General features: G+C 46.6%; 1 protein-coding gene across 1 annotated transcript; it reads left to right on the forward strand.

Moving 5' to 3' along the window:
- The first annotated feature begins 1,202 nt into the window (after nucleotides 1-1,202).
- Nucleotides 1,203-26,814, forward strand: RUSF1 (RUS family member 1). The gene is made up of 15 exons (XM_058823034.1): nucleotides 1,203-1,218; nucleotides 4,440-4,528; nucleotides 6,700-6,777; nucleotides 8,055-8,169; nucleotides 8,936-8,981; nucleotides 10,098-10,130; nucleotides 10,909-11,014; nucleotides 11,936-12,037; nucleotides 12,777-12,847; nucleotides 13,788-14,026; nucleotides 18,027-18,084; nucleotides 18,730-18,800; nucleotides 21,368-21,529; nucleotides 25,072-25,149; nucleotides 26,661-26,814. The coding sequence occupies exons 1-15, from the start codon at nucleotides 1,203-1,205 to the stop codon at nucleotides 26,759-26,761; spliced, it is 1,365 nt and encodes a 454-aa protein (XP_058679017.1). The 3' UTR covers nucleotides 26,762-26,814.
- Nucleotides 26,815-27,304: the final 490 nt, after the last annotated feature.

Genomic DNA, 27,304 nt, shown 5'->3' on the forward strand with positions numbered 1-27,304 from the left:
CTCAGGGGTCACTCATTGGTCACTCATTGGTCACTCAGGGGTCACTCAGTGGTCACTCAGGGGTCACTCATTGGTCACTCATTGGTCACTCATTGGTCACTCAGGGGTCACTCATTGGTCACCCATTGGTCACTCTGTGGTCACTCATTGGTCACCCTGTGGTCACTCATTGGTCACTCATTGGTCACTCATTGGTCACTCATTGGTCACTCAGGGGTCACTCATTGGTCACCCATTGGTCACTCAGGGGTCACTCTGTGGTCACTCAGGGGTCACTCATTGGTCACTCTGTGTCCACTCTGCCCCTCCCCCCCTTTGCCCCCTCCCCTTTCCACCCTTGACCTTTGACCTGTCTCTGGCCCCGCCCCCTTTTTCTCCCTTTCCCAGCCAATAAAATCGCTCGGAGCCGTTGCCATGGAGACCAACGGAGTCTGTGGGGGAGGGGCCGGGCCGGGGTGACTCGGGGTCATGCAGGGGTCACTCTGGGGTCACTCTGGGGTCACTTAAGGTCACTCTGGGGTCACATTGGGGTCACTCTGGGGTCACTTGGGGTCATTTTGAGGGTCCTGGGGTCACTCAGGGGTCACTTGGGGTCACTTTGGGGGCATTTGGGGGTCACATGAGGTCATTTGGGGCTTTCGGGTCACTCAGGGTAATCTCGGGGTCACTTTGGGGTCACCCGGGGTCAATTGAGGGGGTCCCGAGGTCACACAGGGGTCACTTGGGGCCACTCGGGGTCATCCTTGGGTCACTCGGGGGTCGTTTTGAGGGGATTCAGGGAAATTCGGGCGAAAATTTTGGAATTCGGGGGAAACTTGGGGCAATCCGGGAATTTTTGGAGAGAATTTGGGAATTTTGGGGATGAAATTCACAAATCTGGGGATGGGGGAGGGGAAAGGCATGAATGTAAAGGGAATTTGGGCCTTGGAGGACCCCAATTATCCCCAAAATTTGGGCGGAAAATTCGAGATTTGGAGAATTTCTGGTTGGATTTGAAAGAATTTGGAGGTTTGGGGTGAAATCTGGGGGTTTTGGGGTGAGTTTTGTGGGTTTTGGGGCATTTTGGGGCGTTACCATCGAGTCCTGGAGGACTCGGGGCCAGAGCGGCTCCGCCGTTGCCATAGAGGCGGAAAAGGCCAGAGCGGCTTCCGGCGTTACCATGGAAACAGCGGAAGTCGGAAGTGCCGGGACCGGAAGTGCCGATGGAGCCGGCGGAGGGTAACGCGGGAAGGGGGGGAGACCCAAAAATGCCCCAAAATCGCCAAAAAAATTCCCAAAATCGCCAAAAAATTCCCAAAATCGGCCAAAATCCGCATCGGGACCCCAAAATCCGGATCCGGCGGCCCAAAATTATCGACAATCGACCCCAAATGCTCTAAAATCGCCGCGATTTCACCCCAAATCGCCCCCTAAAATCGCAAATTTCCCCCCAAAAATCACAAAATTCCCCCCAAAAATCACAAAAAAAATCCTGAAAATTTTCTTAAAAATTAAAAACAAATCCCCTTAAAAATCCCCATTAAGAAGCCCCAGAATTTCCCCGGAATAAAAGAAAATCAGGTCCAAAAAATGTTTTTAAAAAATCCCAAATAATTCGCAAAAAATCCCCAAAATTCCCCCCAAAAATCTCAAAAAAAGAAAAAAAAAAAAACTTCCCCCAACAATTCCTAAAAAAACCCCAAAAAATTCCTTAAAAAACACCAAAAGAATCCAAGAACATTCCCAAAAATTTAAAAAAAAAAAAAAAGATCCCCATCAAAAATCCCAAAATATCCCCAAAACCTTCCGAAAAATCTCAAAAAATCCTGAACAGGCACCAAAAAGTCCAAAATAATCCTGAAAAATCCCAATTTCTTCCGCGAAATTCTGGAAAAAATCCCCCAAAATCCCCAATAAAATTTCCCCAAAATTCCCAATAAAAATTCTCCAAAAATCGCCAAAAACTCGCAAAAAAACGCAAAAAATTTCCAATTTTTCCCCAAAATTTCCCCGATTTTTTTCCCGATTTTTTTCCCAATTTTTCCCCCAAATTTTCTCCCAATTTTTGACCCAAATTCTCTTTTTTCTCCCCGTTCCAGCGCCGCTTTTCTGCCGCAGATTTTGGGGTTTCCTGGAGGTTTCTCGGTTCCAGAGGGACCCAAAATCCCCAAATCCCTCAGAATTCCCCCCTAAAATTTCCCCCAAAAATTCAAGAAAAAATTCCCCGACGTTTTCCTAAAAATCCCCAAAATTTCTCCAAAAATCCCTCAAAAATCACCAAAAAATTCCCTGAAAATTCCCCAAAATTCCACCCAAAATTCCCAAAAAATCCTCAAAAATCACCAAAAAAATTCCCTGAAAATTCCCAAAAAATCCTCAAAAATCACAAAAAAATTCCCTGAAAATTCCCCAAAATTCCACCCAAAATTCCCAAAAAATCCTCAAAAATCACCAAAAAAATTCCCTGAAAATTCCCCAAAATTCCACCCAAAATTCCCAAAAAATCCTCAAAAATCACCAAAAAAATTCCCTGAAAATTCCCCAAAATTCCCCCCAAAATTCCCAAAAAATCCTCAGAAATCACAAAAAAATTCCCTGAATATTCCCCAAAATTCCACCCAAAATTCCCAAAAAATCCTCAAAAATCACCAAAAAAATTCCCTGAAAATTCCCAAAAAATCCTCAAAAATCACACAAAAAATCCCTGAAAATTCCCCAAAATTCCACCCAAAATTCCCAAAAAATCCTCAAAAATCACCAAAAAAATTCCCTGAAAATTCCCAAAAAATCCTCAAAAATCACCAAAAAATTCCCTGAAAATTCCCCAAAGTTCCACCCAAAATTCCCCAAAAATCACCAAAAAATTCCCTGAAAATTCCCCAAAATTCCACCCAAAATTCCCAAAAAATCCTCAAAAATCACCAAAAAAATTCCCTGAAAATTCCCCAAAATTCCACCCAAAATTCCCAAAAAATCCTCATAAATCACCAAAAAAATTCCCTGAAAATTCCCCAAAATTCCACCCAAAATTCCCAAATATCCCTCAAAAATCACCAAAAAATTCCCTGAAAATTCCCCAAAATTCCACCCAAAATTCCCCAAAATTCCACCCAAAATTCCCCCCAAAAAATCCTCAAAAATCACCAAAAAAATTCCCTGAAAATTCCCAAAAAATCCTCAAAAATCACAAAAAAATTCCCTGAAAATTTCCCAAAGTTCCACCCAAAATTCCCCAAAAATCACCAAAAAATTCCCTGAAAATTCCCCAAAATTCCACCCAAAATTCCCCAAAATTCCACCCAAAATTCCCAAAAAATCCTCAAAAATCACCAAAAAAATTCCCTGAAAATTCCCAAAAAATCCTCAAAAATCACACAAAAAATCCCTGAAAATTCCCCAAAATTCCACCCAAAATTCCCAAAAAATCCTCAAAAATCACCAAAAAATTCCCTGAAAATTCCCCAAAATTCCCTCCAAAATTCCCAAAAAATCCTCAGAAATCACAAAAAAATTCCATGAAAATTCCACCCAAAATTCCCAAAAAATCCTCAAAAATCACCAAAAAATTCCCTGAATATTCCCCAAAATTCCACCCAAAATTCCCAAAAAATCACCAAAAAATTCCCTGAATATTCCCCAAAGTTCCACCCAAAATTCCCCAAAAATCACCAAAAAATTCCCTGAATATTCCCCAAAATTCCACCCAAAATTCCCAAAAAATCCTCATAAATCACCAAAAAAATTCCCTGAAAATTCCCCAAAATTCCACCCAAAATTCCCCCCAAAATTCCCCCCAAAAAATCCTCAAAAATCACCAAAAAAATTCCCTGAAAATTCCCAAAAAATCCTCAAAAATCACAAAAAAAATTCCCTGAAAATTCCCCAAAGTTCCACCCAGAATTCCCCAAAAATCACCAAAAAATTCCCTGAAAATTCCCCAAAATTCCACCCAAAATTCCCAAAAAATCCTCAAAAATCACCAAAAAAATTCCCTGAAAATTCCCCAAAATTCCACCCAAAATTCCCAAAAAATCCTCAAAAATCACCAAAAAAATTCCCCAAAACTCCACCCTAAAATTTCCCCCAAAATCCTCAAAAATCACCAAAAAAATTCCCAAAACTTCGAAAAAAATCCCCAAAATTCCCAATAAGAACTCTCAAAACATCCTCTAAAAATCTCAAAAAATGGTGCAAAAATCACCAAAGAAAAAAAATCAAATTTTATCCTCAAAATTCCCCAAATTTTCCCTAAAATTTTATTTTAAATTTCCCCAAAAAATCCCCCAAAAATCGGGGGAAAAAAAACCAAAATAAAAAACCCCAAAATTTGTCCAAAAATCACCAAAAAATTGCAAAAAAATCCAGAAAAAATTAAATTTTTCCCCAAATTTTCCCTGATTTTTTTCCAAATTTTCCCCAAAATTTTAAATTTTGTCTAAAATTTGAAATTTCCTTTCCAGCTCCGGTTTTGTGCCGCCGTTTTTGGGGTTCCCGGGAGGTTTCCCACAGGAGCCCAAAGCCCCGGGAGAGGCTGCGCAGGGCGGCCGCGGTGAGAAAATTCCAGAAATTCCCAAAATTTTGGGAAAATCTGGGGAAATTTGGGAATTTGGAGGGATTGGGGGAAATTTTGGAGGAAATTTTGGGGAAATTTGGAATTTTTGGGGGGAATATATTGAATTTTTGGGAATTTTTTTTTAATTTTGGGAGGATTTTTGGGAGATTTTTAGGAGATTTTTAAAGGAATTTTTGGGGATTTTAAAAATTTATTTTTAATTTGGGGAGGATTTTTTATTTGGGGGGATTTTTAGGAGATTTTTAAAGGAATTTTTGGGGATTTTTAAAATTTATTTTTAATTTGGAGAGGATTTTTTGGGGGGGGGATTTTTAGGAGATTTTTAAAGGAATTTTTGGGGATTTTTTAAATTTATTTTTAATTTGGGGAGGATTTTTTTTGGGAGATTTGGGATTTTGAAAAGAATTTTTTGGGATTTTTTAAATTTATTTTTAATTTGGAGAGGATTTTTTGGGGGGGGGATTTTTAGGAGATTTTTAAAGGAATTTTTGGGGATTTTTTAAATTTATTTTTAATTTGGGGAGGATTTTTTATTTTTGGGAGATAGTTTTGGGATTTTTAAAGGAATTTTTTGGGATTTTTTAAATTTATTTTTAATTTGGAGAGGATTTTTTGGGGGGGGATTTTTAGGAGATTTTTAAAGGAATTTTTGGGGATTTTTAAAATTTATTTTTAATTTGGGGAGGATTTTTTATTTTTGGGAGATAGTTTTGGGATTTTTAAAGGAATTTTTGGGGATTTTTTAAATTTATTTTTAATTTGGGGAGGATTTTTTTTTTGGGGAGATTTGGGATTTTGAAAAGAATTTTTGGGGATTTTAAAAATTTATTTTTAATTTGGGGAGGATTTTTTATTTGGGGGGATTTTTAGGAGATTTTTAAAGGAATTTTTGGGGATTTTTAAAATTTATTTTTAATTTGGGGAGGATTTTTTATTTTTGGGAGATAGTTTTGGGATTTTTAAAGGAATTTTTTGGGATTTTTTAAATTTATTTTTAATTTGGAGAGGATTTTTTGGGGGGGGGATTTTTAGGAGATTTTTAAAGGAATTTTTGGGGATTTTTTTGGATTTTTGGGGATTTTTTTTGGAATTTTGGGGGGATTTTTTTGGGACTCTTTAGGAGTTTTAAAATTTTTTGGGGGGATTTTGGAGCCAGTTTTGGGGTTTTGTTGAGGAATATTTTGGGAATTTTGTGTGATTTTTTTTGGATTTTTGGGGGAAATTTCAGAATTTTGGGGGAATTTTTTTTTTAATTTTTGGGATTTTTCAGGAAATTTTGTCGGGATTTTTTTGGGGATATTTTAGAATTTTAGTGAGGAATTTTGTTTCGTTTTTTTAGGGAATTTTTGGGAATTTTATGGGAATTTTTGGGGGGTTTTGGGGTGATTTTGGGAGGAATATATTGAATTTTTCGGGATTTAGTCTGAATTTTGGGGGATTTTTTTTGGGAAATTTTTGTGATTTTTGGGGGATTTTTTGGGATTTAAAAAAAATTTTGGGGGAAATTTTGGGGGAAATTTTGGGGGGATTTCTGTTGAATTTTGGCTGAATTATCTTTTAATTTTGGGGGATTTTTTTGTTTTGGGTTTTGATTTTTGAGAACTTTTTAGGAATTTTGAGGAATTTTTTTCTGTTTTTTGAGGGGGATTTTTTCGAGTTTTTGGGATTGTGTTTTAGGAATTGTTTGGGAAATTTTGTGGGGATTTTTTGAGGATTTTTTGGGATATTTCCCCCTGAATTTTTGAGATTTTTGGGAGAATTTTTGGGGGGGATTTATTTTTCTAATTTTTGGGATTGGGGGGGGGGGGGCATTTTTTTTTTCTGACTTTTGGGAAATTTTGTGGAAATTTTGAGGGAGGGGAATTTTTGTGGCATTTTTTCCCAGATTTTGGGGGAATTTTTTGCGATTTTTTCCCGAATTTTTGGGATTTTTTTCAGGGAATTTTTTCCCAATTTTGGGGGGACTTTTGGCGAATTTTTTGGGGAACTTTGGGACCGTTTGTCGTGAATTTTGTGGAATTTTTTGCGAATTTTTGTGGAATTTTCCGGAATTTCCTCTCCTTTCCCCTCCCCCGCTCACGTTTTCCTCTTTTTTCCTCTTTTCCCCCCAAATTTTTGGGAATTTTGGGATTTTTGGGAATTCCCAGCGGCTGCTGCTGCCCCAGGGCTTCCCCGACAGCGTCAGCCCCGACTACGGCGCCTACCAGGCCTGGGACAGCCTGCAGGTACTGGGGATACTGGTTTATACTGGTTTATACTGGTTTGGACTGGTTTGGGCTGGTTTATACTGGTTTGGACTGGTTTGTACTGGTTTATACTGGTTTGGACTGGTTTGTACTGGTTTATACTGGTTTGGACTGGTTTGGACTGGTTTGTACTGGTTTGGACTGGTTTGTACTGGTTTATACTGGTTTGGACTGGTTTGTACTGGTTTGGACTGGTTTGTACTGGTTTATACTGGTTTGGACTGGTTTGTACTGGTTTATACTGGTTTATACTGGTTTGGACTGGTTTGGACTGGTTTGGACTGGTTTATACTGGTTTGGACTGGTTTATACTGGGAATGGTGCTGGGACAGCCTGCAGGTACTGGGCATACTGGGGATACTGGTTTGTACTGGTTTATACTGGTTTGGACTGGTTTATACTGGTTTGGACTGGTTTATACTGGTTTATACTGGTTTGGACTGGTTTGGACTGGTTTGGGCTGGTTTATACTGGTTTGGGCTGGTTTATACTGGTTTATATTGGTTTGTACTGGTTTATACTGGCTTGTACTGGGAATGGGCTGGGGATGAGCTGGGACAGCCTGCAGGTACCGGGGATACTGGTTTGTACTGGTTTATACTGGTTTATACTGGTTTGTACTGGTTTATACTGGTTTATACTGGTTTGGACTGGTTTATACTGGTTTATACTGGTTTGGACTGGGAATGGGCTGGGACAGCCTGTAGGTACTGGGCATACTGGTTTATACTGGTTTGGACTGGTTTATACTGGTTTGGGCTGGTTTATACTGGTTTATACTGGTTTATACTGGGAATGGTGCTGGGACAGCCTGCAGGTACTGGGGATACTGGGGATACTGGTTTATACTGGTTTGTACTGGTTTGGACTGGTTTATACTGGTCCATACTGGTTTATACTGGTTTATACTGGTCTATACTGGTTTATACTGGTCTATACTGGTTTATACTGGTTTATACTGGTTTATACTGGTTTCATGGATTTTTACCGGGTTTTTTTTGTTCATACCGGTCCATACTGGTCCATACTGGTTTATACTGGTCCGTACTGCTCTGTACTGGTCCATACTGGTTTATACTGGTTTTTATGGATTTTTACGGATTTTGACGGGGTTTTTTTTGTTTATACTGATCCATACTGGTCCCTACTGGTCTATACTGGTTTCTACTGGTTTTTACTGGTTTTATGGATTTTTACCGGGTTTTTTTTGTCCGTACTGGTCCATACTGGTCCGTACTGGTCCGTACTGGTTGCAGGCCCTCTGCTCCTCGCTCTGTTCCGCTCTCTCTGCCCGGGCCGTGCTCGAGGCCGTCGGGGTCGGCGACGGCTCCGCCTCCGTCACCGGGGCCGCGCTCACCTGGCTCCTACGAGGTGGGAAAAGTGACCAAAAAATGGCCAAAAATATTCCCCCAAAATTCCCATAAAATCCAAAAAAAAAATCCCCAAAAAATCCCCAAAAATTTAAAAAAAAAAAAATCCCCCCAAGAAAATCCCTAAAAAATCCCCAAAAATTAAAAAAAAAAAAAATCCCCAAAAAATCCCCAAAAATAAAAAAAAAAATTCCCCAAAAAATCCCCAAAAAATTAAAAAAAAACAAAACCAAAAAATCCCCCAAAAATTAAAAAAAAAAAAAATCCCCAAAAATCCCCAAAAATTAAAAAAAAAAAAAATCCCCAAAAAATTCCCAGAAATTAAAAAAAATCCCCCAAAAATTCCCAAAAAATTCCATAAAAGTCCCAAAACATTCCCCAAAAGTTCCCCAATAAATTCCCGAAAAATCCCAAAAAATCCTAAAAAAGTCTCCTGAAAGTGAAAAAAAAAAAAATCCCCCAAAATTCGCAAAAAATTCCCTAAAAATTCCAAAAATTTTCCCAAAAGCTCCCAAATAATTCCCCCCCAAAAAATCCCAAAAAAATCCCCAAAAAGTAAAAAAAAAAATCCCAAAAAATTCCCCAAGGAATTCCCCAAAATTCCCCCAAAAATTCCCAAAGCTCCCCAAAAAGTCCCGAAAATTCCCAGAAAATTCCCCAAAAAAATCCCGAAAATTCCCAAATATTCTCCCCAAAATTTCCCAGAAATTTCCCAAAAATTCCCAGATTTCCTGGCATTCCCGGGATTTTCCCGTTTCCTCCCTCAGACGGGGTCGGGATCGTGACCAGGATCGGCTTCGTGTGGCTGCAGGGGTGAGACTGGGACGGACTGGGAGGGACTGGGATATACTGGGATATACTGGGATATACTGGGAATGGACTGGGAGGGAACTGGGACAAACTGGGATGGACTGGGATGGACTGGGATATACTGGGATTTACTGGGATATACTGGGATGGACTGGGACGGACTGGGATGGACTCGGATATACTGGGAATGGACTGGGAGGGAACTGGGACAAACTGGGATGGACTGGGATGGACTGGAATATACTGGGAGGGACTGGGATATACTGGGAATGGACTGGGAGGGAACTGGGACAAACTGGGAGGGACTGGGAATGGACTGGGAGGGAATTGGGAGGGATTGGGAGGGACTGGGATATACTGGGAATGGACTGGGATATACTGGGATGGACTGGGATAGACTGGGAGGGACTGGGATGGACTGGGAGGGACTGGGATGGACTGGGAGGGAACTGGGACAAACTGGGAGGGACTGGGATATACTGGGATGGACTGGGAGGGATTGGGAGGGAACTGGGAATGGACTGGGAGGGAACTGGGATATACTGGGAGGGATTGGGAGGGATTGGGAGGGAACTGGGACAAACTGGGATATACTGGGAGGAACTGGGATATACTGGGAATGGACTGGGAGGGAACTGGGAGGGACTGGGAGGGAACTGGGACAAACTGGGAGGGACTGGGAGGGGATTGGGAATTAACTGGTTTATACTGGGAGGGAACTGGGATAAACTGGGATGGACTGGGATATACTGGGAGGGGATTGGGAATGAACTGGTTTATACTGGGAGGGACTGGGATAAACTGGGATGGGCTGGGAATGAACTGGGATGTCACTGGGCCATACTGGCAGGGGATTTGGAATGAACTGGGAGGAACTGGTTTATACTGGGAGGGAACTGGGATAAACTGGGATGGATTTGGAATGGACTGGGAGGCCCCTGCTGGTTTATACTGGTCCATACTGGTTTATATTGGTCTATACTGGTTTATACTGGTCTTTACTGGTTTATACTGGTTCATACTGGTTTATATTGGTCCACACTGGTTTATACTGGTCCATACTGGTCCATACTGGTTCATACTGGTCCATACTGGTTCATACTGGTTTCCCTCCCCCAGGAGCCACCTGGACTGCGAGGCCAAGCAATGGCGGTGAGGCCCCGCCCCTTTTCCCATATATGGCCACGCCCACCTAAGCCCCACCCCTCCCTTTTAATCAGATGTGGCACTGTTTCTAAGCCACGCCCCTTTTCCATATGTGGTAATTGTATAGGCAAGCTTAAGCCCCGCCCCTTCCTGGCCATATGCGGCAGCAGAGCTTAAGCTCCACCCCCTTTGCCATTTAAGGCACTGGGCCTAAGCCACGCCCATTTTCCATATATGGTAATGGGGTTCCCTCCTTAAGCCCCACCCCTTCCTTACCATATATGGCAGCAGAGCTTAAGCTCCACCCCCTTTCCCCATACAAGGCACTGAGCCGAAGCCACGCCCATTTTCCATATATGGTAATGGGCGTTCCCTCATTAAGCCCCGCCCCTTCCTTGCCATATATGGCAGCACACTTTAAGCTCCACCCCCTTTCCCCATACAAGGCACTGAGCCTAAGCCACGCCCATTTTCCATATATTGTAATAGGCTGACATCCTTAAGCTCCGCCCCTCTCTTGCCATATATGGCAGCAGACTTTAAACTCCACCCCCTTTCCCCCATATATGGACAGGCCACGCCCCTCCCTTGCCATGCAAGGCATCAAGCCCCGCCCTCACCTCAATCCCCGCCCCTTTTTCCATATTTGGCCCCTCCCATCTATGCCCCGCCCCTCCATTACCATATATGGCACCAAATCCCAAAGCCCCGCCCTTCCATGGCCATATGTGGGCAGGCCACGCCCACAACTCCAAATAAGGGCAAGCCCCGCCCCCTCCCTTAGGTTCGTGGCCGATCTCCTCAATGACGTCGCCCTGGTGCTGGAAATCCTCGCTCCCCATTGGCTGAGCCTTGGCCCCGCCCTCCTGGTCATGGCGGCCGCGGCCAGGGTGGGACTGGGAGGGAACTGGGTTATACTGGGAGGGAAGTGGGTTATACTGGGAGACAAACTGGGTTATACTGGTTTATACTGGGAGGGAACTGGGATAAACTGGGAGGGAACTTGGAGAAACTGGGAAGAACTGGGACAGACTTGGAGGGAACTGGGAATGGACTGGTTTATACTGGGAGACACTGGGAGGGACTGGGATGGCACTGGTTTGTACTGGGAGGGGACTGGGATGAACTGGGAGGGAACTGGGTTATACTGGTTTATACTGGGAGGGGACTGGGTTATACTGGTTTATACTGGGAGGGGACTGGGTTATACTGAGGGGGAACTGGGATACACTGGGTTATACTGGTTTATACTGGGAGGGACTGGGATGGAACTGGGATGGAACTGGGATGGACTGGGAGGGAACTGGGTTATACTGGGATGGACTGGGATAAAGTGGGAGGGAACTGGGATGGACTGGAAAGGAACTGGGTTATACTGGGAAGAACTGGGAGGGAACTGGGATTTTACTGGTTTATACTGGGAGGGATCGGGGGCCAGTGCAATACCCAAACCCGTGTATACTGGATTATACTGGTTTACACTGGTTTACGCTGGTTTATTGCATTTGTAGTGGTTTTAAACCAGTCCATACTGGTATTCACTGCTTTGTACTGGTCTGTACTGGTTTATACCATTTCTTCTCCATTTAAACTGGTTTGTACTGGTTTAAACTGGTCTATACTGGTCTATACTGGTTTATACTGGTTTATACCATTTTTTCTCCATTTAAAGTGGTTTAAACTGGTCTATACTGGTTTAAAATGGCCTATACTGGTTTATACTGGTTTAAACTGGTTTATACTGGTTTAAACTGGTGTATACTGGTCCATACTGGTCCATACTGGTTTAAACTGGTCCATACTGGTCGCAGTGCGTGGTGGGCGTGGCCGGTGGCGCCACCAGGGCAGCCCTGGCCGTGCACCAGGCCCGGAGGGACAACGTGGCCGACGTGGCCGCCAAGGACAGCAGCCAGGTGGGACTGGGAGCACTGGTTTATACTGGGAGGGCACTGGGAGGACACTGGGACAAGTTTTTACTGGTTTATACTGGTTTATACTGGTTTATAGCACTAAGAAAGCTATCAATCCAATATGGCTGCCAGCTGGATTATCCAAGATGGCCGCCAAGGATTGCATATTGGTTCATACTGGTTTATACTAGTTTATACTAGTTTATACTGGTCCATACTGGTCCATACTGGTTTATACTGGTTTATACTGGTCCATAGTGGTTTCTACTGGTTTGTACTGGTTTGTACTGGTTTATATCACTAAGAGAGCTACCAATCCAATATGGCCGCCAGGTGGATTATCCAAGATGGCCGCCAAGGATTGCATATTGGTTTATACTGGTCCATACTGGTCCATACTGGTTTATACTGGTTTATACTGGTCCATACTGGTCCATACTGGTTTATACTGGTTTAGAGTAGTAAATGAGAAATCAATCCAAGATGGCGGCCAAGGACAGCAGCAGCGAGGCAGGACTGGGAGCACTGGTTTATACTGGGAGGGGACTGGGAGAGTCCATACTGGTTTATACTGGTTTATACTGGTTTATACTGGTTTATACTGGTTTGGAGTGGTAAGTGAGCAAGCAATCCAAGATGGCCACCAAGAGAGCTGTCCAAAATGGCCGCCAAGGACGGCATATACTGGTCCATACTGGTCCGTACTGGTCCGTACTGGTTTGTACTGGTTTGTACTGGGCAGGAGACGCTGGTGAACGGGGCGGGGCTGCTGCTGTCGCTGTTGCTCCTCCCACTATTGGACGGACGGCCATGGTAAGGGGCGGGGCTTAACTGTAACAGGGCGGGGCTATGCAAATTGTGTGCCGGGCCTAAGGGAGAAAGGGGCGGGGCTTAGGAGGGAGGGGGCAGGGCCTAATTAAATATGAAAATTACCTCATTAAAACAAAAGGGGCGTGGCTTAAAGGGGGGAGCTTCAAGTCGTGGGTGTGGCTTTTGAAAGGGGCGTGGCTTAAGGGGGGGAGCTCCAAGTCATGGGTGTGGTTTTTGAAAGGGGCGTGGCTTAAAGGGGGGTTCAAGTGGAGTTTCCATTAGGCAGGGATTTTTAGTGGGTGTGGCTTGGGGAAAGGGGGCGTGGCTTGTGGTTGAAAATGGGCGGGGCTACAAATGAGGTTGGAAAGTGGGAGGGGCACAAAGGGGCGGGGCCTAATTAAAGGTGACCACTTCCACATTAAAGGGGAAGGGGCGTGGCTTAAAGGGGAGGAGCTTCAGTGGTGGGTGTGGCTTGTGGAAAGGGGTGTGGCTTACAGATAAAGGGGGTGGGACTTCAAATTCGGTTTGAAAGTGGGTGGGGCCAAAGGGAAATGGGCGGGGCTTAAAGGGGAGGGTCTTAAATTAGTTGGATGGGAATGGGGAGGGGCTTGGTGAAAGGGGGCGGGGCCAAAATGCGCAAAGATGTTTCAGGTGGGATGGGCGTGGCCTGGGATCCCACCCAGGTGAGGTTTGGGCACCCCCAGTGAGGTGGGCGTGGCTTATCACCAAGTGGGCGTGGTTCAATTGCAACTGGGCGTGCCTTATTGGCAAGTGGGCGTGGTTTAATTGCAAACGGGCGTTGATTATTTGCGAATAGTCGTGGTTTATTTGTAAGTGGGTGTGGTTTAACTGTAAATGGGCAGGATTTAATCGTAAGTGGGCGTGGTTTATTGCTAAGTGGGCGTGTCCACCCTCACCTGGCCACGCCCCTTTCCCTGTCCAGCCTCACCTGGGCCACCCTCGTCCTCCTCCTGATTGGTCACCTGACCTTCAACCTGGCCGCCATTGGCTCCCTCACCCTGACCTCCCTGAACAGGCCCCGCCTCCGCCTCGCCATTGGCTGGGCGCTCCGAGGGGGCGGGGCTGCAGGGGAAAGGGGCGTGGCTTGCGCAGGAGTGGGCGGGGCCATGCTGGAGGTGCCCAGGCCCGAGCAGGTGAACCCGAGGGAGCCCCTGCTGCCAGGTGGGGACACCTGGGGACACCTGGAGGGGATTTGGGGACACCTGGGGGGATTTGGGGACACCTGGGGACACCTGGGGACACCTGGGGACACCTGGGAGGGATCTGGGGACACCTGGGGACACCTGGGAGGGATCTGGGGACACCTGGGGACACCTGGGAGGATTTGGGGACACCTGGTGGGAATTTGGGGACGCCTGGGGACATTTGGGGACACCTGGGAGGGGTTTGGGGACACCTGGGGGCCTTTCGGGGCACCTAGGGACACCTGGACACACCTGGGGACACCTGGGGACACCTGGAGGGGATTTGGGGACACCTGAGGTCACCTGGACACACCTGGGAGGGATTTGGGGACACCTGGAGGGGATTTGAGGTCACCTGGACACACCTGGACACATCTGGAGGGGATTTGGGGACACCTGAGGGGGATTTTGGGGACATCTGGACACACCTGGGGCCACCTGGGGAAGATTTTGGGACCTTTTGGGATCAACTGGAGACCCCTGGGGGATATTTGGGGACACCTGGGGTCATCTGGACACACCTGGGGTCACCTGGAAGGGATTTGGGGACACCTGGCGGGGGATTTGAGGGCATTTGGGGTCACCTGGGGGCGATTTGGGGGATTTTGGGGTCACCTGGACACACCCGGGGGGGATTTTGGGACCTTTTGGGGACATTTGGGCACACCTGGACCCATCGGGAGGGGGGTTTGGGGGACACCTGGACACACCTGGGGTCACCTGGGGGAGATTTTGGGACATTTGGGGACGCCTGGGGGGGATTTGGGGTCACCTCAGGGGGATCTTGGGGACATTTGGGGTCACCTGGACACACCTGGGGGGGCTTTAGGGACACCTGGAAACACCTGGGGGGGATTTGGGGACATTTGGGGACACCTGGACACATCTGGGAGCCATTTGGGGACACCTGGGGGGAATTTGGGGACACCTGGGTTGGTTTGGGGGACATTTGGGGTCACCTGGGGACACCTGAGAGGACATTTGGGGTCACCTGAGAAGGTTTTGGGGTGACCTGAGAGGATCTGGGGACACCTGGAGGGGATTTGGGACCTTTTGGGGTCAAACCTGGGGACACCTGGGACAAACCGGGGAGGGGTTTGGGGACACCTGGGAGCCATTTGGGGACACCTGGAGGGGATTTGGGGACACCTGGGGGGGATTTGGGGACATTTGGGGACACCTGGACACACCTGGGAGCCATTTGGAGACACCTGGGGGGGATCTGGGGACATTTGGAGACACCTGGGGACACCTGGGGGGATTTTGGGACACCTGGAAAGGGATTTGGGGACACCTGGGGACACCTGGGGGGGATTTGGGGACACGTGGGGACATTTGGGGACACCTGGACACACCTGGGGGGGATTTTGGGACACCTGGGGACACCTGGGAGCCATTTGGGGACACCTGGAAAGGGATTTGGGGACATTTGGGGGGATTTGGGGACACCTGGGGACACCTGGGGGGCATTTAGGGACACCTGGGGACATTTGGGGACACCTGGGGGAGATTTGGGGACACCTGGGGACACCTGGTGGGCATTTGGGGACACCTGGGGGGATTTGGGGACACCTGGGAGCCATTTGCGGACACCTGGAAAGGGATTTGGGGACATTTGGGGACACCTGGGGGGGATTTGGGGACACCTGGACACACCTGGAAGCCATTTGGGGACACCTGGGGACACCTGGGTGGATTTGGGGACACCTGGGGGACACCTGGGGACACCTGGGGGGGATTTGGGGACACCTGGGGACAGCTGGACACACCTGGGGGGGATTTGGGGACACCTGGAAAGGGATTTGGGGACACCTGGGGACAGCTGGACACACCTGGGGGGGATTTGGGCGCATTTGGGGACACCTGGGGGGGATTTTGGGGACACCTGGAGGGGATTTGGGGACATTTGGGGACACCTGGACACACCTGGGAGCCATTTGGGGACACCTGGGGACACCTGGGGGACATTTGGGGACACCTGGGAGGGGTTTGGGGACACCTGGGGGCCTTTGAGGGCACCTAGGGACACCTGGACACACCTGGGGACACCTGGAGGGGATTTGGGGACACCTGAGGTCACCTGGACACACCTGGGAGGGATTTGGGGACACCTGGAGGGGATTTGAGGTCACCTGGACACACCTGGACACATCTGGAGGGGATTTGGGGACACCTGAGGGGGATTTTGGGGACATCTGGACACACCTGGGGCCACCTGGGGAAGATTTTGGGACCTTTTGGGATCAACTGGAGACCCCTGGGGGATATTTGGGGACACCTGAGGTCATCTGGACACACCTGGGGACACCTGGAAGGGATTTGGGGACACCTGGCGGGGGATTTGAGGGCATTTGGGGTCACCTGGGGGCGATTTGGGGGATTTTGGGGTCACCTGGACACACCCGGGGGGGATTTTGGGACCTTTTGGGGACATTTGGGCACACCTGGACCCATCGGGAGGGGGTTTGGGGGACACCTGGACACACCTGGGGTCACCTGGGGGAGATTTTGGGACATTTGGGGACGCCTGGGGGGGATTTGGGGTCACCTCAGGGGGATCTTGGGGACATTTGGGGTCACCTGGACACACCTGGGGGGGCTTTAGGGACACCTGGAAACACCTGGGGGGGATTTGGGGACATTTGGGGACACCTGGACACATCTGGGAGCCATTTGGGGACACCTGGGGGGAATTTGGGGACACCTGGGTTGGTTTGGGGGACATTTGGGGTCACCTGGGGACACCTGAGAGGACATTTGGGGTCACCTGAGAAGGTTTTGGGGTGACCTGAGAGGATCTGGGGACACCTGGAGGGGATTTGGGACCTTTTGGGGTCAAACCTGGGGACACCTGGGACAAACCGGGGAGGGGTTTGGGGACACCTGGGAGCCATTTGGGGACACCTGGAGGGGATTTGGGGACACCTGGGGACACCTGGGGGGGATTTGGGACACCTGGGGGACACCTGGGGGGGATTTGGGGACATTTGGGGACACCTGGACACACCTGGGAGCCATTTGGAGACACCTGGGGGGGATCTGGGGACATTTGGAGACACCTGGGGACACCTGGGGGGATTTTGGGACACCTGGAAAGGGATTTGGGGACACCTGGGGACACCTGGGGGGGATTTGGGGACACGTGGGGACATTTGGGGACACCTGGACACACCTGGGGGGGATTTTGGGACACCTGGGGACACCTGGGAGCCATTTGGGGACACCTGGAAAGGGATTTGGGGACATTTGGGGGGATTTGGGGACACCTGGGGACACCTGGGGGGCATTTAGGGACACCTGGGGACATTTGGGGACACCTGGGGGAGATTTGGGGACACCTGGGGACACCTGGTGGGCATTTGGGGACACCTGGGGGGATTTGGGGACACCTGGGAGCCATTTGCAGACACCTGGAAAGGGATTTGGGGACATTTGGGGACACCTGGGGGGGATTTGGGGACACCTGGACACACCTGGAAGCCATTTGGGGACACCTGGGGACACCTGGGTGGATTTGGGGACACCTGGGGGACACCTGGGGACACCTGGGGGGGATTTGGGGACACCTGGAAAGGGATTTGGGGACATTTGGGGACACCTGGACACACCTGGGGGGGATTTGGGCGCATTTGGGGACACCTGGGGGGGATTTTGGGGACACCTGGAGGGGATTTGGGGACATTTGGGGACACCTGGACACACCTGGGAGCCATTTGGGGACACCTGGGGACACCTGGGGGACATTTTGGGGACACCTGGGGGACATTTGGGGACACCTGGGAGGATTCGGGGTCACCTGGAGGGGATTCGGGGTCACCTGAGGGGGATTTTGAAGAATTTGGGGTCATCTGGATGACGTCACCGGGTCAGACATGATGACGTCACCGTGCCACGCTCGATGACGTCACCGGGTCACACATGATGACGTCACCGTGCCACACCCGATGACGTCACCGCCCCTCCCCCCCTCCCCCCAGGGTTCGGCTCCCGCCTGCGGCTCCACCTGGGGGCGCCCCTGGAGCTGCTGGTGAGCAGGTGAGGGAAATTCGGGAATTTTGGGGAAATTTTGGAAAATTTTAAGGAAATTTTAAGTAAATTTGGGGAATTTGGGGAATTTGGGATTTTTCGGGAAATTTTTGGGGATTTTGGGGGGGATTTGGGGGATTTTTAAAGCGATTTTTGGGGGATTTTGTGATTTTATTTTGGAATTTTGGGGGCGAATTTCTGAAATATTTGGGGGTTTTTTTTTGGGAGATTTTGGGAGTTTTGGAGGATTTTAGGGATTTTGGGACTTAGAGAGGAATTTAGGTAAAATTTGGGGAATTTTCTTGGAGTTTTCTTGGAATTTTGCGGGGAATTTGGGAATTTTTTAAATTTTTTTTGAGGAATTTTTTGGGGAATTTTGGGGATTTTTAAAAACTGGGGAATTTTTTAAATTTTGGGGCAATTTTGATTTTTTTTTAAATTTTGGGGGATTTTTTTTTAAATTTTGTGTGAATTTTTTTGGAATTTTGGGGAATTTTTTAGGAGGAATTTGGGGGATTTTTGGGGGGGGGATTTTTTTTGGAAATTTTAAAATTTGGGGGATTTTTGTGGGGATTTTTTTTAAATTTTGGGGGATTTTTGTGGGGATTTTTGTAAAATTTGCCGAATTTGGGGATTTTTTGTCCCGTTTTTCAGCGAGGCCGAGTTGCGGAAAGCTCTGGAATGCGGCAGCCCCGATTACATCATCGTCATCCGCCCCTCCCAAAGTGAGGAAAAATCCCAAATTTGGGGGAAAAAAGGGAAAAAACGACAAAATTGGGGAAAGAAAAGAAAAACCAAACAATTTTGGAAAAAAATCCAAAATTTAAAGGAAAAAAAGAAAAAAAATCTGAAATTTTGGACTAAAAAGGCACCAAAAATTTGTAAATTTTAATGATTTTTTGGTGAATTTTGGGCGAATTTTGAGTGAATTTTGTGTCATTTTTTTGTGAATTTTTATTGAATTTTTTCTGAATTTTTTGCAAATTTTGGGCAAATTTTTGCATGATTTTTGTGTGAATTTTTCGTGCAGTTTTCGTGAATTTGGGGTGATTTTTTGGTGAATTTTGGCTGATTTTTAAAATTAATTTTTTGTAAATTTTGGGTGAATGTGGAGTGAATTTTGAGGTGAATTTTTGGTCAGTTTGGGGTTAATCTTTGGTGAGTTTTGGGATAAATTTTTGTGAAATTTTAAAATTTTTTTACGATTGTGGGGTGATTTTTTGGTTAATTTTTTGATGAATTTTGGGTGATTTTTGGTGAATTTGGGGCAAATTTTTTTGGCGATTTTTGTGTGAATTTTTAATGACTTTTTGGTGTATTTTGGCTGATTTTTTTGTAACTTTTGGTGAATTTTTTGGTGAATTTTGGATGATTTTTAAATTTTTTTTTTTTTAATTTTGGGTGCATTTGGAGGGAATTTTGGGGAATTTTTGGTGAATTTTTGGGTGAATTTTTGGTGATTTTTCTTTGAATTTTTTAGTAAATTGTTGTGAATTTTGGGTAAACTTTTGGGTGATTTTTTGTAAATTTTTTGAGAGTTTTTGATGACTTTTTGGTGAATTTCTTGTGAATTTTGGTGTATTTTTCTGTGATTTTTAGGTGAATTTTTTCGGAATTTTAGGTGATTTTTTGGTGATTTTTGGGTGACTCTTTTATGAAATTCTGGTGAACGCAGGGTGAATTTTGGGTGAGTTTTTTGAAAATTTTGGGTGAATATTGGATAATTTTGGTGAATTTTTGGGTGAATTTTTGGGTGAATTTTTCATAAATTTTGGGTGAATTTTTTGTGAATTTTGGATCATTTTGGCTTAATTTTTTCCTGGATTTTTCGTGGATTTTGAGTGAAATTTTGCAAATTTTTGGTGAATTTTTCATTATTTTCTTGTGAATTTTGGGTCAATTTTGGGTCAAATTTTGGGTCAATTTTGAGCTCGTTTTTTATCATTTTTCCTCCAAATTTCGCCATTTTTGGGGCATTTTTTCTCTGATTTTTGCCATTTTTTTGCCGTTTTTTCCCAATTTTCCCCTTTTTCACCCCAAATTTCCGTCCCGGGCTGGGTGGGGGTGGGGCCCCAAAAATTTTATTTTCTATTCCCAAATTTCTCAGTGCCAGCGTGGAATTTTGAGTGGATTTTGAGTGAATTTTTCAATAATTTTTTGGTGAAGTTTTGGCTGATTTTTGGTGATTTTTCTTTGACTCTTTAGTAATTTTTGGTGAATTTTTGGGTGAATTTTTGGGTGAGTTTTTGAGTGACTTTTTGTAAATTTTTTGCTGAGTTTTTGGTGAATTATTTGTGAAAGTTTTGAGTGAATTTTTGGTGAATTTTTTGTGAATTGTGGGTCAATTTTTTTGGTGATTTTTCAGTGAATTTCGGGTGATTTTTAAATAATATTTTTGTCAATTTTGGGCGCATTTGGAGTGAATTTGGGGTAATTTTTGGGTGAATTTTTGGTGAACTTTTTGTGAATTGTGTGTCAATTTTTTTGTGATTTTTTGGTGAATTTTGGGTGATTTTTAAATAATATTTTTGTCAATTTTGGGTGCATTTGGGGTGAATTTGGGGTAATTTTGGGTGAATTTTTTGTGAATTGTGTGTCAATTTTTCGGTGATTTTTCGGTGAATTTTGGGTGATTTTCAAATAACATTTTTGTCAATTTTGGGCGCATTTGGGGTGAATTTGGGGTAACTTTGGGTGAATTTTCGGGTGAATTTTAGGCGAGTTTGGGATCAATTTTGGGTGAATTTGGAGCCCATTTTGTGTCACCTTTCCTCCAAATTCCGCCATTTTTGGGCCGTTTTTTCTCCAATTTTTGCCGGTTTTTTGCCGTTTTTTTCTCCAATTTTCGCCATTTTTTCGCCGTTTTTTCTCCCATTTTTGCCATTTTTTCTCCGATTTTCGCCGTTTTTTCGCCGTTTTTTCTCCGATTTTCGCCATTTTTTTGCCGTTTTTTCTCCAATTTTTGCCGTTTTTTCTCCGATTTTTCTCCGATTTTCGCCGTTTTTTCTCCGATTTTCGCCGTTTTTTCGCCGTTTTTTCTCCGATTTTTGCCTTTTTTTGCCGTTTTTTTCTCCAATTTTCGCCATTTTTTCGCCGTTTTTTCTCCGATTTTCGCCATTTTTTTGCCGTTTTTTCTCCAATTTTTTGCCGTTTTTTCTCCGATTTTTCTCCGATTTTCGCCGTTTTTTCTCCGATTTTCGCCGTTTTTTCGCCGTTTTTTCTCCGATTTTCGCCGTTTTTTCGCTGTTTTTTCCCAATTTTCCCCCTTTTCACCCCAAGTTTTGGTCTCCAGGCTGGGTGGGGGTGGGGCTGCGCCGCGGGGCCCCCCCCGAGGCCGCGATCGTGGGCTGTGCCCAGGCCCTGGTGCTGGAGCAGCTCCTGGGACCCCGAATCCAGCCCGGGACCCCCCTGGGACGGAGCCTGGAGCCGCTGCAGAGAAAGATCCGGAACTGCCGTGAGGAATTTCGGGAATTTGGGGAATTTTGGGAATTTTCTGGGAATTTTTTGGGGCATTTTGGGGGTTAAAATGGGATTTTTAGGGGTTAAAATGGGATTTTTTGGGAATTAAAATGGGATTTTTTGGGATTTTTTGGGGGTTTAGAATGGGATTTTTGGGGCATTTTCAGGGAATTTTGGGGGTTTCAATGGGGGCATTTGGGGCAGTTTTGACCCCCCTGGGACGGAGCCTGGAGCCGCTGCAGAGAAAGATCCGGAACTGCCGTGAGGAATTTGGGGATTTCGGGAATTTTCTGGGAATTTTCTGGGAATTTCAGGGGTTTGGGAATTTTTGGGGAATTTTTTGGGGCATTTTGGGGGTTAAAATGGGATTTTTGGGGGTTAAAATGGGAATTTTTGGGGGTTAAAATGGGATTTTTTTGGGATCTTTTCGGGGCTCAAATGGGAATTTTTTTTTGATTTTTTGGGAATTTTTGGGGTCAAAATTGGAATTTTTTGTGGATTTTTTGGGAATTTTTGGGGGTTAAAATGGGATTTTTTGGGATCTTTTTGGGGTCAAAATGGGAATTTTTGGGGGAATTTTTGGGGGTTAAAATGAGATTTTGGCCGCTTAAAATGGGATTTCTTGGGGTTAAAGTGGGAATTTTTGAGGGATTTTTGTGGTTAAAATGAGATTCCTGAGGGAATTTTTTGGGGGCGTTTTTGGGGTTGAAATGGGATTTTTTTGGGGAAAATTTTGGGGTTCAAATGGAGGTTGTTGGGAGTTAAAATGGGAATTTTTTGGGAATTTTTGGGGGTTTAGAATGGGATTTTTGAGGAATTTTCTGGGAATTTTTTGGGGTTAGAATGGGATTTTTGGGGAATTTTCTGGGAAATTTTTTGGGTTTTTTGGGGGTTTAGAATGGGATTTTTGAGGAATTTTCAGGGAATTTTGGGGGTTTCAATGGGGGCATTTGGGGCAGTTTTGACCCCCCTGGGACGGAGCCTGGAGCCGCTGCAGAGAAAGATCCGGAACTGCCGTGAGGAATTCCTGGAATTTTTGGGAATTTGGGGAATTTTCTGGGAATTTGGGAATTTTTTGGGGCATTTTGGGGGTTCAAATGGGATTTTTGGGGGTTAAAATGGGATTTTGGGTGGTTAAAATGGGATTTTTTGGGTGGATTTTTTGGGGTTCAAATGGGATTTTCTGGGATCTTTGGGGGTTTTTTAGGGGGACTTAAAATGGGAATTTTTTTGGGGCTTTTTGGGGTTAAACGAGAATTTTATTGGGGATTTTTTGAGGTTAAAATGGGATTTTTTGGGGGGGTTAGAATGGGAATTTTGGGGATTTTTTGGGAGCATTTTTGGGGTTGAAATGGGATTTTTGGGGGATTTTTGGTGGTTAAAATGAGATTCTTATGGGAATTTTTGGGGTATTTTGGGGGGGTAAATTGGGAGGTTTGGGGAATTTCTTGGGGTTAAATTGGATTTTTATTGTTAAAATTGGAATTTTGGGAGGTTTTTGGAGATTTCTGGGAATTTTCTGGGAATTTCAGGGATTTGGGAATTTTTGGGGGAATTTTTTGGGGGATTTTTGGTGTTAAAATGGGATTTTAGGGGGTTAAAATGGGAATTTTTGAGGAACTTTTTGAGAGTTTTTAGGGGGTTCAAATGAGATTTTGGGGGGTTAAAATGGGATTTTTTGGGATCTTTTTGGTGCTCAAATGGGAATTTTTGGGGAATTTTTGGGGGTTATAATGGGATTTTTTGAGGGATTTTTGTGGTTAAAATGAGATTCCTGAGGGAATTTTTTGGGGGCGTTTTTGGGGTTGAAATGGGATTTTTTTGGGGAAAATTTTGGGGTTCAAATGGAGGTTGTTGGGAGTTAAAATGGGAATTTTTTGGGAATTTTTGGGGGTTTAGAATGGGATTTTTGAGGAATTTTCTGGGAATTTTTTGGGGTTAGAATGGGATTTTTGGGGAATTTTCTGGGAAATTTTTTGGGTTTTTTGGGGTTTAGAATGGGATTTTTGAGGAATTTTCAGGGAATTTTGGGGGTTTCAATGGGGGCATTTGGGGCAGTTTTGACCCCCCTGGGACGGAGCCTGGAGCCGCTGCAGAGAAAGATCCGGAACTGCCGTGAGGAATTCCTGGAATTTTTGGGAATTTGGGGAATTTTCTGGGAATTTCAGGAGTTTGGGAATTTTTGGGGAATTTTTTGGGGCATTTTGGGGGTTAAAATGGGATTTTTGGGGGTTAAAATGGGAATTTTTGGGGGTTCAAATGGGATTTTTTGGGGTCAAAATGGGAATTTTTTGTGGATGTTTTGGGAATTTTTGGGGGTTCAAATGGGATTTTTTGGGATCTTTTTGGTAATTCTGGGTAAATTTGGGGGTAAATTTCAGGAATTTTGGGAGGATTTTGGGGTGGAATTTTGGATTGTCCAGGATGATTTTGGGGGGAATTCTGGGTGGATTTTGCAGTGAATTCTGGGGTGAATTTCGGGAATTTTTGGGAATTCCGGGCAGATTTTTGGGTAAATTTTGGGGTGAATTCCGGGCGGATTTTGTAGTGCATTTTGGGGTGAATTTTGGGAATTCATATCAGATTTTTTTGTGAAATTTTGGGGTGAATTTCGGGAATTTTTTGGGAATTCTGGGTGGATTTTTGGGTGAATTTTGGGGTGAATTTTGGGAATTTTTGGGAATTCTGGGCGGATTTGGGGGTGAAATTTTGGGGGTGAATTTTGGGAATTTTTGGGAATTCCAGGCAGATTTTTTCGGTGAATTTTGGGGTGAATTCCGGGCAGATTTTGCAGTGAATTCTGGGGTGAATTTCGGGAATTTTTGGGAATTCATGTCGGATTTTGGGGTGAAATTTTGGGGTGAATTTCGGGAATTTTTGGGAATTCATGTCGGATTTTTGGGGTGAAATTTTGGGGTGAATTTCGGGAATTTTTTGGGAATTCCGGGCGGATTTTGGGGTGAATTTTGGGGTGAATTCCGGGCGGATTTTGGGGTGAATTCTGGGGTGAATTTTGGTGGAAATGTTGGGAATGCCGGGCGGATTTTGGGCTGAAATTTTGGGGTGAATTTCGGGAATTTTTGGGAATTCCGGGCGGATTTGGGGGTGAAATTTTGGGGTGAGTTTCGGGAATTTTTGGGAATTCTGGGCGGATTTTTGGGTGAATTTTGGGGTGAATTCCGGGCGGATTTTGGGGTAAATTTTGGGAACTCTGGGAGGATTTGGGGGTGAATTCCGGGCGGATTTTGGGGTGAATTCTGGGAAATTTGGGAATTCCGGGCGGGTTTTGGGGTGAAATTTGGGAACTCTGGGAGGATTTTGGGGTGAATTCTGAGAACTCTGGGAGGATTTTGGGCTGAATTCTGGGCAGATTTTGGGGTGAATTCCAGGCGAATTTTGGGGTGAATTTTGGGAACTCTGGGAGGGTTTTGGGGTGAATTCCAGGCAGATTTTGGGGTGAATTCCAGGCGGATTTTGGGGTGAACTCCGGGCGGGTTTTGGGGTGAGTTTTGTGCATTTTGCGTCTCCCCGGGGCAGCGCCGGGCGCGGTTCCCTGGGGGGTCCTGGCCGAGACCTCGCGGCTCTTCCGGGACCTCGGCCCCGCCCTCCTGCGAGGTTGGTACCCCAAAACCGGCGGGAAAACCCCAAAAAACCCCACTTCCGGGGGGGCACTTCCGGGGGGGCACTTCCGGGGGGGCACTTCCGGGTGGGCACTTCCGGGGGGGGCACTTCCGGGAGGGCACTTCTGGGAGGGCACTTCCAGGTCGGCACTTCCGGGGTGGCACTTCCGGGGGGTCACTAATGGGAGGGCACTTCTGGGAGGGCACTTCCGGGTGGGCACTTCCGGGGGGAATTTCAGTGTTGCCACTTATGGGTTGGCGTTTCCGGGTTGGCACTAATGGGAGGGCACTTCCGGGTCGGCACTTCCGGGGTGGCAGTTCTGGGATGGCACTTCCGGGTGGGCACTTCCGGGGTGGCACTCCGGGGTGGCACTTCCAGCGTGGCAGCTCTGGGTGGGCACTTCTAGGTGGGCACTTCCGGGATGGCACTTCCGGGTGGGCACTTCCGGGTTGGCACTTCTGGGAGGGCACTTCCGGGTTGGCACTTCCGGGTTGGCACTTCCGGGGAGGGGGGTTTCAGTGTTCCCACTTAAGAGTTGGCGTTTCCGGGTTGACACTTCCGGGTGGGCACTTCCGGGAGGCCACTTCCGGGATGGCACTTCCGGGATGGCACTTCCGGGGTGGCACTTCCGTGTGGGCACTTCCGGGTTGGCACTTCTGGGAGGGCACTTCCGGGTGGGCACTTCCGGCTCGGCACTTCCGGGTTGGCACTTCCGGGGGGTGGTCTTCAGTGTTCCCACTTAAGAGTTGGCGTTTCCGGGTTGACACTTCCGGGTTGGCACTTCCGGGTTGGCACTAATGGGAGGGCACTTCGGGTGGGCACTCCTTGGGGGGGCACTTCTGGGAGGGAGCCTTTAGTGTTGCCACTTATGGATTGGCGTTTACGGGGTGGCACTTCCGGGTGGGCACTTCCGGGTTGGCAGTTCTGGAGAGCACTTCCGGGTTCGGCACTTCCGGAGGGGCACTTCCGGGAGGGCACTTCTGGGAGGGGACTTCAGTGTTGCCACTTATGGGTTGGCACTTCCGGGTTGGCACTAATGGGAGGGCACTTCCGGGTGGGCACTTCCGGGTTGGCACTTCCGGGGTGGCAGTTTTGGGAGGGCACTTCCGGGTTGGCACTTCTGGGGGAGGCACTTCCGGGTCGGCACTTCCGGATGGGCACTTCCGGGGGGGACTTCAGTGTTGCCACTTATGGGTCGGCGTTTCCGGGTTGGCACTTCCGGGTTGGCACTAATGGGAGGGCACTTCCGGGTGGGCACTCCTGGGGGGGCACTTCCGGCGTGGCAAATCCGGATTGGCACTTCCGGGTTAGCACTTCCGGGAGGGGGCCTTTAGTGTTGCCACTTATGGATTGGCGTTTCCGGGAGGGCACTTCCGGGGTGGCACTTCTGGGAGGGCACTTCCGGGTCTGCACTTCCGGGTCTGCACTTCCGGGTGGGCACTTCCGGGTGGGCACTTCCGGTGTCACTTCCGGGTGGGGCTCTCACTGTCATGGCGCCCCCGCAGGACTGGAGGCCGCTGGTTGGGACGTGCGGCGCCCCCTGCTGGCCGTGGACGAATGGCGGCTCGAGTGGGCGGAGCCAACGCGAGGCCACGCCCCCTCATAGAGACCACGCCGCCCCCTCCGGGAGACCACGCCCCCTCTGGGGTTCAAATGGCGGAAATGGCCCCGAAAAATAAAATTTTTGCAGAATTTTTGTGGATTTTTGGTGGATTTGGCGGTTTGGGGTGGAAATTGGGGGAAATTTGGGGAGATTTTGGGTGAAGTTTTGGGAAATTTGGGGTGGATTTGGGGAAAATTGGGGGGAATTTTCGGGAGGATTTTTGGTTGTAATTTGGGGAAATTTTGGTGAATTTTTAGGGGGAATTTTGGGAGGATTTTGGGGGGAATTTGGGGAGATTTTGGGTGAAAATTTGGGGGAAATGTGGGTGAATTTTTAGGAGGATTTTCGGGAGAAAATTTGGGAAATTTTGGGTGGATTTGAGAGAATTTGGGGAGATGTGGGAATTTTGGGGTTCAAAAGTTCAGATTTGGGTCAATTTGGGGTCACTTTGTGCCATTTTCACCCCATTTTTCAGCATTTTGGGCAAAATTGGGGTCAATTTTTTTATTTTGGGTCATTTTGAGTGAATTTTGGGGTAATTTTAGG

Source organism: Ammospiza caudacuta, chromosome 37 (genome assembly GCF_027887145.1).
Source record: "Ammospiza caudacuta isolate bAmmCau1 chromosome 37, bAmmCau1.pri, whole genome shotgun sequence".
NCBI lineage: Eukaryota > Metazoa > Chordata > Aves > Passeriformes > Passerellidae > Ammospiza > Ammospiza caudacuta.

Bases quoted from the DNA above. Each gene is read 5' to 3' on its own strand.
- RUSF1 (XM_058823034.1), top strand. The intron at 8,170-8,935 runs GTGGGAAAAGTG...TTCCTCCCTCAG, and splicing joins GCTCACCTGGCTCCTACGAG to ACGGGGTCGGGATCGTGACC. The intron at 10,131-10,908 runs GTGAGGCCCCGC...CCCCTCCCTTAG, and splicing joins TGCGAGGCCAAGCAATGGCG to GTTCGTGGCCGATCTCCTCA.